This window comes from Drosophila willistoni, assembly GCF_018902025.1.
Source record: "Drosophila willistoni isolate 14030-0811.24 chromosome XL unlocalized genomic scaffold, UCI_dwil_1.1 Seg141, whole genome shotgun sequence".
Classification (NCBI taxonomy): Eukaryota; Metazoa; Arthropoda; class Insecta; order Diptera; family Drosophilidae; genus Drosophila; species Drosophila willistoni.
In genome coordinates this window covers 10,088,661-10,102,265 of record NW_025814052.1, presented here as the reverse complement: position 1 = coordinate 10,102,265, position 13,605 = coordinate 10,088,661, and the positions used below count along the sequence as shown (strand labels likewise).

At 32.2% G+C, this 13,605-nt stretch overlaps 1 protein-coding gene across 1 annotated transcript in view; it reads right to left on the bottom strand.

Moving 5' to 3' along the window:
• The window catches only part of LOC6641427 (TWiK family of potassium channels protein 7), a 29,334-nt gene extending 15,729 nt beyond the window's left edge, over positions 1 to 13,605 (bottom strand). Inside the window, exon 1 of the mRNA XM_002063991.4 lies at positions 13,107 to 13,605. Within this exon, the coding sequence (XP_002064027.2) occupies positions 13,107 to 13,337 (231 nt within the window). The 5' untranslated portion in view covers positions 13,338 to 13,605. The remainder of the gene's footprint in view (positions 1 to 13,106) is intronic.

Below are 13,605 nucleotides of genomic sequence, written 5' to 3'. Positions count from 1 at the left end.
CATCATTCTCTACATAGTGAAACGAAAATACAGTTAAGGTCAAGGCCCTAAGTATAAGAATCTTTGAACAAATTTTCGACTATCAACTTTTGGTGCACCGTGTAAAATGTAATTTGCCAAAATTTCGTGCCAAAAAAATCCGTTGAGATATTGATGAGGGGAAAAACCTTTATATAGAGTAAATATATGTGATTTAATTTTGTGTTTTTTTTTTTTATGTTTGTGGTTTGGTTAAAAAATTGAGTTGGTTTTTGATGTTTGCGTGACGTCTTTCACTTTGCTCTCTGCTCATTGCTCCACCTCAAGTCGGAAAGGAGAACTGCCAAAACAATCAAAGCTTCGTCAAGGCATGTAAATGCTTTTGAGTGGCTGTATCAGGATGGGATTTGGCCTGGCCTAGTGCCTAGTGCTAGGTAGGGTTCGAATTGGTTGGGATCGAAGTTTGGGGTAGTTGCACGTGCAACACGCAAGGCGACGCCAAGATGGCCATGCGAAATTTGACCGAGTTCTATTTAGTGTTATTTTTATTTCATTTCACTTTCTTTTGTTTTTTTCTTTTTCTTCTTTGGTGTGGTTTGTTTTTGTTTTTTGCCCTGGTCTTGTTTTGATTTCACTTTTCGATGTTTTCGTTTTGGTAATTGCTGCGATTTCGTGTGTTTCTTCGTTTAGGGTAAAGACCGGGTACTCTGCTGAAGATTAGCAACTTTCATGATATATAGAATTAACCTAGTTACATTAAGCTACTAAGTTTTGAATTGCATTTCCCTTCCTAAGATACACATTGAGTTTAGTCTACATCATTTTACACCTTTATAATAGCATTCTTATATATTCTTTTATTGTTTCATTTTTTGAACAATTTCGATTTTGACCATTATCAAGGGTCCAACAATGTTAGATAATATTTTAAATTCGACTTAGAAAGGAGTTTTATTATATGGACCTATCTCAAATAACCAGATTTGGCAGAATCTGCTTATTTATTATAAGAAAAGAAACATTTTATGAGAAAATCATTATCACTTGATCTTTATCTAAAACAGCAATTAAGATTATTTATGTTTTGGTTTATTACTTATTCTTAATGAAATTCCCTGAAGACATAAATAAGAAACAATAGGAAATTCACTGTCTAAATTTAATAGAGTTTACGCTTTTTTCCTGGTCTTATGGGTTTAGATAATTCATTTGATTTCCCAATGCTTCAACCTTTTAGTTTGTAAAAATATTTTTTGGCGGCTTCTTTATAATATTTGCCCGAGAAAGAGCAAAAAGTTAAGACTACATGAAGTATCAAGAAACAAACAATAAAAAACAGATTGATTAACTTTCTGACTATCACCGAATTCGCCACACTCTGCCCTAATAAAAAAAACCTAAGAATGTAACGAAAAGATATTTTCTCAAATTTGGAAATCGCAATCAAATTTATGTTAACTATAATAACTAAAATAGTTCAATAAGTTCAGTTCTCAGTAGAACAAAGAGGATCCCGATTCGAGTGCAGGGCTAATGTTAGTGTATGGATGTTTGTAATTATAGTCTTAGTCGATGGCGTAGTTTAAAACAAATAATGAAAACCGACTCTCGTTAATTCAAAATTCACAGGACTCTTCAAATATTGCGAATTATGGAAGGTTTATAATATTAAAGGCTTTAAAGTCGTTGAGAGAAACGAAATAAATGTTCGAATTATTAAGTTTCTTACATCTTAATGAACTCATTGATACGGCTTTGCCTTAAGACACATTGCTGCTGCTCAGCCTTTTTAATAATGTGGCTTAGTGCCCAGTGAAGTCGCGAAATTCAAAGTTCTTTCTAACACACCAAGAAACTTGGTCGAGTGTATGATCATATGAGTTTCAATTGCCACATCTTATCAGTGATTTCATCGAAATATTTTAATGAGAGATAATTGAAATATCACAGGATGGAGTTAACGAGAGTCGACTGTAGTTTAATAGACATATTTATTCTGAAGTCAATAGAATCGGGCCTCAGGCTGGAAAAGTGTTCAATATTTGCAACAAAATTGTAACTTTTTGTATGCCTTGTAAAATGAAAATTGTAAGCAATGTTTGCTTTAATATGATTTTTGTTTTTTCCAAAACTCCTTCGTTTTAAACAGCGAATTCTTGGACTGTTTATTGCATACTTTCGGGAGCAAATTTCACACATTTTCCCGACCTTGATTCGCGTATGGTGAGCTCCTTATCTAATATGTGAATGAAAATTTGGGATTGTTAACCAAAAATTCTGTTAATTTATTCCTTTCTTTGAATTTCACACGAAAACAAATCAATTATTACGAAAATTTTTAAGAGTATTTAAGGTTTATAGGTAAACTAAATTCTAGTGAAAGTTAATTGCATCAAACTCATTACTCTGTGTGCAAGAGTATACAGAATATTTGTGTGTGTGTGTGTGTGTGTATTTTTTGTTGTAGGGTCTGCCGTCTTCATTTCAATTATGCTAATTCATGTCGAACGTTTTGTTATGAGGCACTTCCTGTGGCAAAGTGTGGCCACAGAGAGAGAGATAGAGAGAACCTTGAGCTCAAGAAACAGTAGTTAATGGGATTGTTCCACTAAACAATTGTTAAATCTTAAATATATTTTGCTAAATAAATCAAACAAAATAAACATTTGAACATTGATTTTACACGCTATAATTTATTAATATTTATTTGTTATTTTTTCTACATGTTACTAATTTTGAAAATTTTTCTTTTCTTGTGGTGTTTTTTTTTTTTCTTTTGCTTGATAATAAATTGTGGAAAATGAAAAGTTTCGCCTTTTTTATAGATAGTTTATTTTGGCAGACATACAATAACAACAACAACAGCAGCAGCAGCAACAAAAATAAATAGTTTACAAATTATTTTTAATTTGCGAAATGAGCGAATTGTACACTCACACATACACACACACACACACACACACACACATACAACCAAAATATGCTAAATAATTATACATTATTTGTTTTCATCAACAACAACCAAGCAAAAATAACAACAAAAACGAAGAAAAGAAAATTTATATTACTCATACGCCGCATCGGCCAGCCGAAAAAAACTAAAAACAAAAAAAAAATGGAAATCAAATGATGTGAGAAAGATGCGTAAGGCAAACAAATTAAACATAGAGAAAATAGAGTGCAAAAATGAGATAGCATGACCAATTGAGAGAGAGAGAGAGAGAGAGAGAGCAAGAGTAATGCACTTGTCCATGCATAATGCTCGATCTGACCGACTGATTACCCCCCCACTCTCTTTAGCTGCCAGAAACAATGACGTCTTGTGAAGAAAACAAACATCTCCTCAGCTGGCTGATCAAGCTTTAATGTATTCCCAATATATCAGCAGGTAATATCGATCGATTTATATATACATACATATATATAGGATATCGTCATAGTGCCCAGAGATTGATATAGACTGAAATGTAATTGTGTCTATCCCACATTTGGTAAAGAGTTTTTGATGGAAGCATAACAAACCTTTTTTTTTTTTTCAGAGTCCCTCCCTTCCTTAGTTACCTTGAAACTTATTTTCGCATTGCTCTGGCGCCCCTTAAGTTAGGCAACATTTTGTGTTGATGTCTGTTCGAAATTCCAATCATGTCAGAGAGAGAGTGAAAGTGGAAAATGTTTGCAAATTGCTCAACAATGACCAAACAATGATAACAACAATTCCCCACACCATTCCCCCCCCTTCTCCTCCAATCCAAATTCTGTTTCGTTTTGTGGGTCCAAAAGTGTTTAAGTGTATTAAGTGAGAGGACATGAGAATAAGATAAAGTTTTTTTTTGTTTTCTGGCCACGCATGATTCGCATACAAATGAAACATTTCACTTGAGCCATCGCAAGTCATAAAATCACTTGACCGCAAACCCTATAACCTAAACAAAAATCGACAGAATCGACAAAACTTGACAGATACAAGATACAAGATATGTTTGTATGTATGTACTTTTCACATTTGGCCTTTGGCCAAGTGGCCAGCAATACATGTATATGGCATGAAATTTATTAACAAATTATGTGCTGACAGGCAGGTGACAAGAATCAGACAGATTTATTAAAAAATAAACCACAAACAAAAATTATTAATTTCAGTTTGAATGTTTCAAATGTCGCGTGGCACTTTCCATTTTAATTTTTCAGTTTTTTTTTTCTTACTTCCATGCCAAATATGTATATATATTTGTGTACATGTGGGTGTAAATTTTGTTTCGCTGTCTGGCCTGGCCTGGCCAGGTTTGGTCTGGTGTGGTATCGGTGATGATATATACTTATTCTATATATATATATATAGTCCATTCAGGTCACCAGTTAACCCAAAATTTATCAGATATACTTATAATAATGGCCAAAGGGCAATGAACTTGAACAAAGACTAAAAGAAATGTTGAACAAGACAACATTTTGCAGAAATCTTCTCGATTTTGTATATATGTATAGTAATTGCAGATGCTTCTCAAAAGATTTAATACTGATAAATTGCTACAGAAATATCATCAAATTAATATACACTTTTCGAAAACTATTCTTAGCTTAAACGTATTAGACTGAGAAGTTTTTGTTGGCCTTTGAGAAATTATTCTAAAATTTTTACCACAAGAATTTAAAGGTAGGAAAAGGCAAAAAAAATGGAATAATTTCAATAGTTCCTAGCAAAAGTCATTCCCAAAACCAAACTAAATATCGTTTTAAAATTTAAATTTAAATTATTTTGATTAATATTGATTCATTAAAGATATGATAAGAAAATTTTTGAATTTTTGAACATTTTTTGATTAATGAGAATTATTTGAAAAATTTTAAAAAACCAATATAATTTTAAATGCCATGAACAAATTGCCGGATTAAACATATAGTAGGATTAGCTATCTATGTTTTTGAAGATAAAAATATTTTTTGATCTCTAAATAACCATTATTGGTCATTTATTTACCAATATAGAAATTGGCAAAAGTTTATTTAAAAAAATTATGAAAATTCACAAAAATTCTTAGCTTTGCGTATCAGTAGCTTCGTTCAATTTTTACCAATTTTCGAAAATGATATCCCATTTTAGGGCTTTTAAATTGATTTAAATACAGAGTTTAGTCACGCTTATTATTAAGATCAAAAAAAAAATGTCAAAAAGATCAGCGAAGTATTCCAATAAAGTTTTAATATATTGAATTCTTGGAATATGTTAAATATTCATATAACTATTTTCATATAAGAATGATTTCTGTTTTAAAATCTCATAAATTAGACATTTTTGAGGTAGATTCGAGACTGTCAAAATTGCAGTCTAGGTAGATGGCCAAATTTGATCCCCATTTATCTTCATACTCTTTAATGCCGTTGTAGATCTAAAAGAAGTCTGAGACTAGCTGCCAATTGAAAGGCTTAATTATGTATGTATGTAACTACGTACGTATTTACTCTTAATTATTAATGAGAGTGAAACGGATTCCCGTTACTGAACTGCATATCAGTCGACAGGGAATCCGTTTCCGGACCTCGATTATCCGGGACGGTCGAAAATCAAAAAAAAAACCGGTAAATCGACAGTAAAATTTCAACGTATTTCGTATTTGGAATTTTATAAGTACATATGTACATACATAACTTTAAATCACGCATACTGACTATAAAAATATGTACATACACGCGTTTTTCCCATTAATTGATAACTAAAATGGGGAAACCCCGAATTCGTTTTATTATTATAAAAAAAAAATTTCCCTTGAAATCACGGATAATAGGGGTAATCACGGTTAACAGTGAGAATGAAACAAATTTAACTTCATCCCGGATAATCAAGGTCTACAACTGTAGTTATGAAAATTATGAAATAATTTATGAAAATCTGATAAAAATTAGATAGCTTTTACAAGAATGAGCACAATTTTATTCATGTCTTAAAAACATTTTACAAAAATCAATATTTTGATAAATCATAATATTTGAAATAATATTGGAATATTGTTATTAAAGCACAAAAAGTATATTTGAAAAGTAAATAGACTCTTTGATTTTGTCTAGTTGACAAAATTTTCAAATCCTAAAATTTTAATACAAAAACCAAAGCGAACTGTGTAGTGGAAATTGCCGGGACAACACTAATTATTCTTATTATATATTATATACAGAAGAATCCGGCTATAACGACTTCGCTTATAACGTCCGTCCGGTTATAGCGACTAAAGTTCGAAGAGTGATTGGTTGGTCCCAATACACACCACTTAATGAAAGGTCCTCCGGTTAGTACGTCTTTCGGATATAACGACGAAAATTGGTCGGTCCCTTGAGCGTCGTTATAACCGGATTCTACTGTATTATTATATTTTTAGGATAATCATTCTTCTAGAGTCAAAATACCTCTTCTTTAGAGAATAATTGAAATATTTAGTCAAATGTTAGACACGATTATGAAAAGTTATATCATTCAGCTTATATTATATAAATATATTTCCCAATTAGTAGTTCTTAGTTCTAGTTCTAGTTGCCCCTAATCCAAAAGAAATGAAAAATAAGAGAGTTTGCTTAGTTTTGTTTGTATTGACTTTAAGGCCAATTTTTCCATTTTCATTCTCTTTGTCACATTTAAAGTGTTTGCCTAATGTTGGGCTGGCGTGATTTTCCATTTTGGTGTTGCTGTTGTCTTTGGTTTTCCATGTGTGTGTGTCTGTATCTGTCTGTTTGTGTGTGTTAGTTTTTAGTGCGGGAAATCAAAACGCAAAAATGCCCCGCCTAGTTCCTGGCCAAAAAAAAAATTGGCCTTAATATACTAGTAGTAGTCGTAGTAGTATACAATAATATAAACTCATGTCGTCTGGCTAAGCTTTTGGATGTTTGGTCAGCTGTTAATCAGATAACCCAACAATGGGTTGGGTTGGGCATGACTTGGCCTGACTTTTGGCTAATTGCCTTTGCCTTTGCTTTTGCTTTTGCCATTCATTGCCTTGGGCAACAACTTAATTCATTTTCCACCTCAACTCCAAATTTTTGAGGAGTTTTCGTGTGTGAGTGTGTGTGTGTGTGTGTGACACTTGTGCGTATCGACGCCTTTAAGTATGCTACAAAATGCTAATTAAAATGATTTATGTCCCACTCGCTTTGACTTTTGGCCCCCTTTTATTCCCTAAACATATGTGTGAGCGGGCAAATTTTGTAATACGAGAGGAATTGCCTCATGAGGATTTTCTAGAGCTTAATTAATACAGACCATACAGTCCAATCCCCCCACCCCCATCCAACCCGCCAGCCCACTCTACATGGTTGTACTTATTAGTCAATAGCAAAAGCATAAAATAGATAAACGTCAATTGGCTTAAGCCGTAAAATTTAAGTGCCTAAAATGGCAATGAAAACAAAGCAAATTGTTTTCAATTCAATTTTTGATAAATTGGATTAACTTTGTTTTTGAAATTATTAAGAAATTCTGTTGTTAATTCTCAAAACCTTAACAAAACAATGAACTGAATCAAATGGTTTCTCTGAAAAAAATAAACAAAATTGTTCAACTTGAGACTCTTTTGAGCAAAGTCTTGGCCAAAGGTTTCCGAAGTCGAGAAAAACCAAGCTCATATTGAATGAGGTCCTTGCCTTGATCTGTGTTATATAAGGAATATAACATTTCCATCAAATCAAGTATCATTTTGGTTTTTCAGGGATGTTGTCCAAGGATTTCAACAAAAGGATTTCTTTAAAAAAAAGAAAAGTTGATGCTAGAAATCATCTTTTTTTTGGTAGATTGACCTCGAGCCGGCTTAAGTTCAAGATTTGACTTAACTAAAAAGTTCGTAATCTAACCAGGTGAAAAGTTTTTTCTCTAAATTAATATTTGGAAATGACAATTCTGACAATTTCTAGTTTTCAGTTCTCAGCTCTCAGCCCTCAAAGCATATAAATTTCTAGCTCTATCACAAGTTGACATAACAGATTTACTTGCCGTGTTTAATTTACTAAAATAAATACAATTAATTTCATGTTTCTTTAATCATTTTGTATAGATTTTTGAGAATGTTGTATTGAGGACTTTTCTTTTATTTAATCTCAAATTTCCCGCTGGTCACTTGAGTGTCACTGAGAGTTGATTTCCGGCCAAAAAAAAGGACAAAAAAAAAAAAACGAAATCAACTTTACTAACATGAATTCCATAATACACTCTAGCCCCCCCCTCCCCCTAGACCCCTTTTCACACTGTCACAGGATATGCTGTGTGTGTGTGTGCGTGTGTATGCCATTCACTTCCGTTTCATTTGGCAGCTGGCACTTTGATATGAAACTTTATTGTTAATGGAGGTACATACATGTATTTTATTCTTGTTTTTCTTTAAATTCAAAGGGTGCAAAACGAAAGAAGCAAAAAATGTGAATCGAAATCTGTAAATGCAACAAGGAAAACATCGAAGAAGTCATGTATGTAAATATGCACATAGATAATGCCAAACAGTTTGTCCAACAAAGGTCAATAGGAGATCATCTGACGGGATGTCATCTATGGCCCCCAAAATGATTTGCTTAGAAATATAAGCAAAGCAAATTTTTGAAGAATTCAAGAAATTTGTATTAGAATGTGTAATTTGTTTTAATACATGTGGTTTGTTTTTTTTTTCCCCCCTCCCCGATTTTTTGATGAACAATTTTGAGTATGAGAAGTGCGCATAATTAGCCAACATGTGGTGTGAGATTTCAATAGATTTCTTTTTTGTTTCTTTGAGTACAAGAGGAATGAATAGAACGAGTGTTGGGATGTGTGGCAGGCGGAGGAGAGGGGGTGGGATAGTGAATTAATCTATGAATGTGAATTCTTCACAATTAAAAACAGAAACAATAGGAAAAAAAAATCTGCGTAAATGGCAAAATGGCATCAAGTGAGGTGCTAAAAAGTTGGGATCAAAGTTCATGAATAGGGAAAATGAGGGGGAAAATTGAAAAATTCAATTGAATATTGACCAGATGAATCGAGTATGAATCATTTGCAAAAGAAAGAAAATCAAGTAAATTAAACGAGAACCATTATAAACTCTACGAACGAAACAAATTATATTTATTTCCAATTAGATATTAGTCAAGTCTTTTTACCTTCTAAAGGACATAGAGAGGATATAGAGCAAAGTCTTTAAATTTAAAATTTTAAATTTGAAAGAAAAATCTATATCTTTTGTCGCTCATGTGTCAAAGCGAGTTGACTTTCTGATAAACCAGTTAATAAACCATCATAAAATTATTAAACAAAAATAATAATTTGCATCTGTAATTATTAACAAGTTTTTGTACTGTACAGTACTAACTCTGAAGGGTGGACAGCAACCACTGGCAACAAAAAAAGGTCTAAATAATTAATGACAATGACAAAGAGTGAAAAGGATTGAGAAGGAATAAATTAAGGATAAGGTTTTTAACTCAATATGGACATTAAGAAAAGTAAGCTAAGAAATTAAAGATGAGCTGTTTACTATCTACTTTACTGAGATACATATATATATATATAGTAAGTTATTAACACGGACAGATCTAGAAAATGCATATATTTCCAGGTAGTCTAAGTCCGGCTTAGAAAACTTAGCAATGCTCGAGGAGGTTTTAGAATTCATATATTAAAACTATCTGTCCACTTCAGAATCGTACAAAGGCTCCACGGAATTGAATTTTTTATTTTTTCGTCAATAAATAATCCAACTATGGACTTCTCTGTAAACCAACAATAAAATGAATCTATTAATATCGTTGTAGTCGTCAAATCGTGGGTTGAGGATGATTAGAAATGAATTTGTGCAATTCAGAAAGTCAGTCCCGATCTTTTAAGGAACTCAGAAATGGAATTGATCTTGCCTAGGATAGATTTTGGCCGATTGTGAGAGATAGATTTTGGACAAAGAGTGAAAAGGATTGAGAAGGAATAAATTAAGGATAAGGTTTTTAACTCAATATGGACATTAAGAAAAGTAAGCTAAGAAATTAAAGATGAGCTGTTTACTATCTACTTTACTGAGATACATATATATATATATAGTAAGTTATTAACACGGACAGATCTAGAAAATGCATATATTTCCAGGTAGTCTAAGTCCGGCTTAGAAAACTTAGCAATGCTCGAGGAGGTTTTAGAATTCATATATTAAAACTATCTGTCCACTTCAGAATCGTACAAAGGCTCCACGGAATTGAATTTTTTATTTTTTCGTCAATAAATAATCCAACTATGGACTTCTCTGTAAACCAACAATAAAATGAATCTATTAATATCGTTGTAGTCGTCAAATCGTGGGTTGAGGATGATTAGAAATGAATTTGTGCAATTCAGAAAGTCAGTCCCGATCTTTTAAGGAACTCAGAAATGGAATTGATCTTGCCTAGGATAGATTTTGGCCGATTGTGAGAGATAGATTTTGGACAAAGAGTGAAAAGGATTGAGAAGGAATAAATTAAGGATAAGGTTTTTAACTCAATATGGACATTAAGAAAAGTAAGCTAAGAAATTAAAGATGAGCTGTTTACTATCTACTTTACTGAGATACATATATATATATATAGTAAGTTATTAACACGGACAGATCTAGAAAATGCATATATTTCCAGGTAGTCTAAGTCCGGCTTAGAAAACTTAGCAATGCTCGAGGAGGTTTTAGAATTCATATATTAAAACTATCTGTCCACTTCAGAATCGTACAAAGGCTCCACGGAATTGAATTTTTTATTTTTTCGTCAATAAATAATCCAACTATGGACTTCTCTGTAAACCAACAATAAAATGAATCTATTAATATCGTTGTAGTCGTCAAATCGTGGGTTGAGGATGATTAGAAATGAATTTGTGCAATTCAGAAAGTCAGTCCCGATCTTTTAAGGAACTCAGAAATGGAATTGATCTTGCCTAGGATAGATTTTGGCCGATTGTGAGTTATAACAAAAATTCGAGCGACTCTCAACCAATTCTCAAACTGGGGAGTAAAGTAAAACTTGAAAACCTTTCATATTTCATATATTAACTGTGAAATCAAAAGACATTTATTACATTTTTAACTAAAATTTTTAACTGAAATCAAATATTTAAATACACCAATTAACGAAATCCACTAATTTGGATATTTATTTGTAACTCATGCTTCTCTGCTAAAAAGTCATTAACCTGCAAGTTACAAGAAGCACATCTTAATATAAGAAAAATACAATTTAACAAATTTTGAAATATTATATGTTTTGCTTTTGTATAAACGTCTCTCAAATATTGAGAATCCGCAGATATATATTTCCTTTAGAAAGTCTTTTTAAGCACACAATTTAATGGTGTGTTTTTCCTTTGCTTTTGCTTAAAAACAAGTTTTGAAAATTTCTTAATAACACGTTTAACTATCGTCTTTATTTTGTGTATATTAAAGTTTGTATTCCTCTAAATATTATTAAAAATTCATCAATCAATTACCTGATCTACCATTTAGTCTACCATCATATAAGTGATTCAGCAAAGTCATTCTTATGAAAGAGTCTTACATTTCTTTTAATTTTAATTTGCAATTGGAAACAAACCAAGGATCCAAGAGGATCACTAATTGTATGACCATTAGTCCTTAATGGTATAATCAGGAAGAGTAGTGCAAAATGGGCAGTGTTAAATCCTACTTTGTGTAGTTTTATTACGATTTTTAATATTGATATATAATAAACTGATAAATATTAAAACGAACACTTAATGTGACATAGAGAATTTTCATTTTAAATTGAATAATTCTGGAAAGCTTTTCAAAAGGCACATTAAAGAATATATATATGTAGGATCCTTTGGTTATTTCTGAGTTTATTTTTGAATTAAATTAAATGAATCATAGATAAATAAGCCTAAAGAGACAATTATGAACTCGATATGCTAGAAAAACGAGGTAAAAGAAAAACTCAAAATACTAACAAGTAAATTTCCAATGGAGATCTGAAAACTTTAGAAAGAAACGACTTACTTATCTATCTATCTATCTATTATTTACCACATTCTGAGATAAGCAAATAAAAAGTTTATACATTTGATACGTTCTTATCAATCAGGAACAAAGAAGTCCAGTTCCATCATTAAGAACGCTTTTCTGATGGCTCAAGGATAATGTGGCTCACAATCAGACTTAAATTTTAAAAAAATAAACATTTCTATTCTTAAATTTTCTCTCTTAATTTTAAACCCATTTATATATATGCAAGTTACTGTTTACTTTTTATGGCAATCGATTTTTGTTATCCTATTCTAATTTAGATTTTAAGTATAAATTCGAAAAAAAAAAACAGAAAACTTTTTCGAATAAAGGCGGCAAATGTTTGACAAATATTACGAATTTTTTGCAAATCTGTTTTGAGTTTCAAACACTTGAGTCCACACTTTCATAGTTCATTTGGCACTTTTCAGAGAGACAAACAGAGCACAAAAAAAAAATGGTTTTCACAACAATTTGGCAAATTCTTTTGTTGGTGGTTTGCTTGGTTTTTGATGAATATTGACCAGACACGACACTTGGCCATATGTCAAATGGATAATTAAAGCTTATCGAGCCAAAACGATGGGCTCTAGCCAGGAGATGGTTAAAGTTTGGAGGATGAGAGTTCTGCGACCCAATATTGACGGTTTTTGTACGTCAATTCTGTGTTCGTTTTTTCTTTTTTTTTCTTTGTTTTCTTTGGTTATTTTCCTTGAATTTTGTTGCCGTAAAATGTAAATGTTTAGACAAGAGAGATCAAAAAATGAACGGACGGACTGGCTGTCCTCCATTGGATGCAATTGCTCCACCTTTGCCTCCAGTCATCAGTCAGTCGGGCAGTCAGTCAGTCAGTCAGTATGTAGCAATTAACATTGCCTGCCATTTATGACCAACAAAAAGCACTTAAAAATTTTGTGTGGAAAAATTAAGTATATTGTTTTATGTTTTAATTTTTACGCTTTCCATTTAACATTTTTCTATTTTGTTTTTTTTTTCGTTTTTGGGTGTTTTAGTTATTTTCCAAAATTTATTTAGTATTTTCACAGTTGTTGAATTTTGTTGACTTCGTTATAGATGATAGATAAATATAAAAATGTTCAACGTGTTTTTTTTTTGTTTTTGTTTTGTTGTTGTTTTTATTACCAATCCTCCCACGCCGCAATAGATGGACAATGATACAAGCAATCCAATATGATTTAGGGCCGATTTCCATTTAAGGGATTGCCAACAGGCCGAGCTGCGTCCACAGATGCCATTGGCATTCTCCACCACCTCGACACGTCGATCCAAATGCTTGAGCTTCTCCAGCAGCTCCGTGCTGGCCTCATCTTGCGAATCATAGTCAATGGCCGCCGATTTGACCGTTCCGGGCATAATACCTTTAATTTCTAAACTTTTCGCGTATTCGATTTTTTCCCTCTAGCCCCTACTCTATGTATTTCTCCTCTCACTCTCACTTTTAGTAGAAGTGTTTGCAAGTGTTTTCAATGTTTTTGAAATTTCACATGTTTCATGGTAAATGTTTGAGACATTTTTTTCGAATATTTCTTTCCGTTGGTTTCAAAAAACACGCACGCCGCCAAAATGTAGCCAAGTAATTCAAGTCAATTCAAATTCCCGTACCGACCACCACACGCTACGA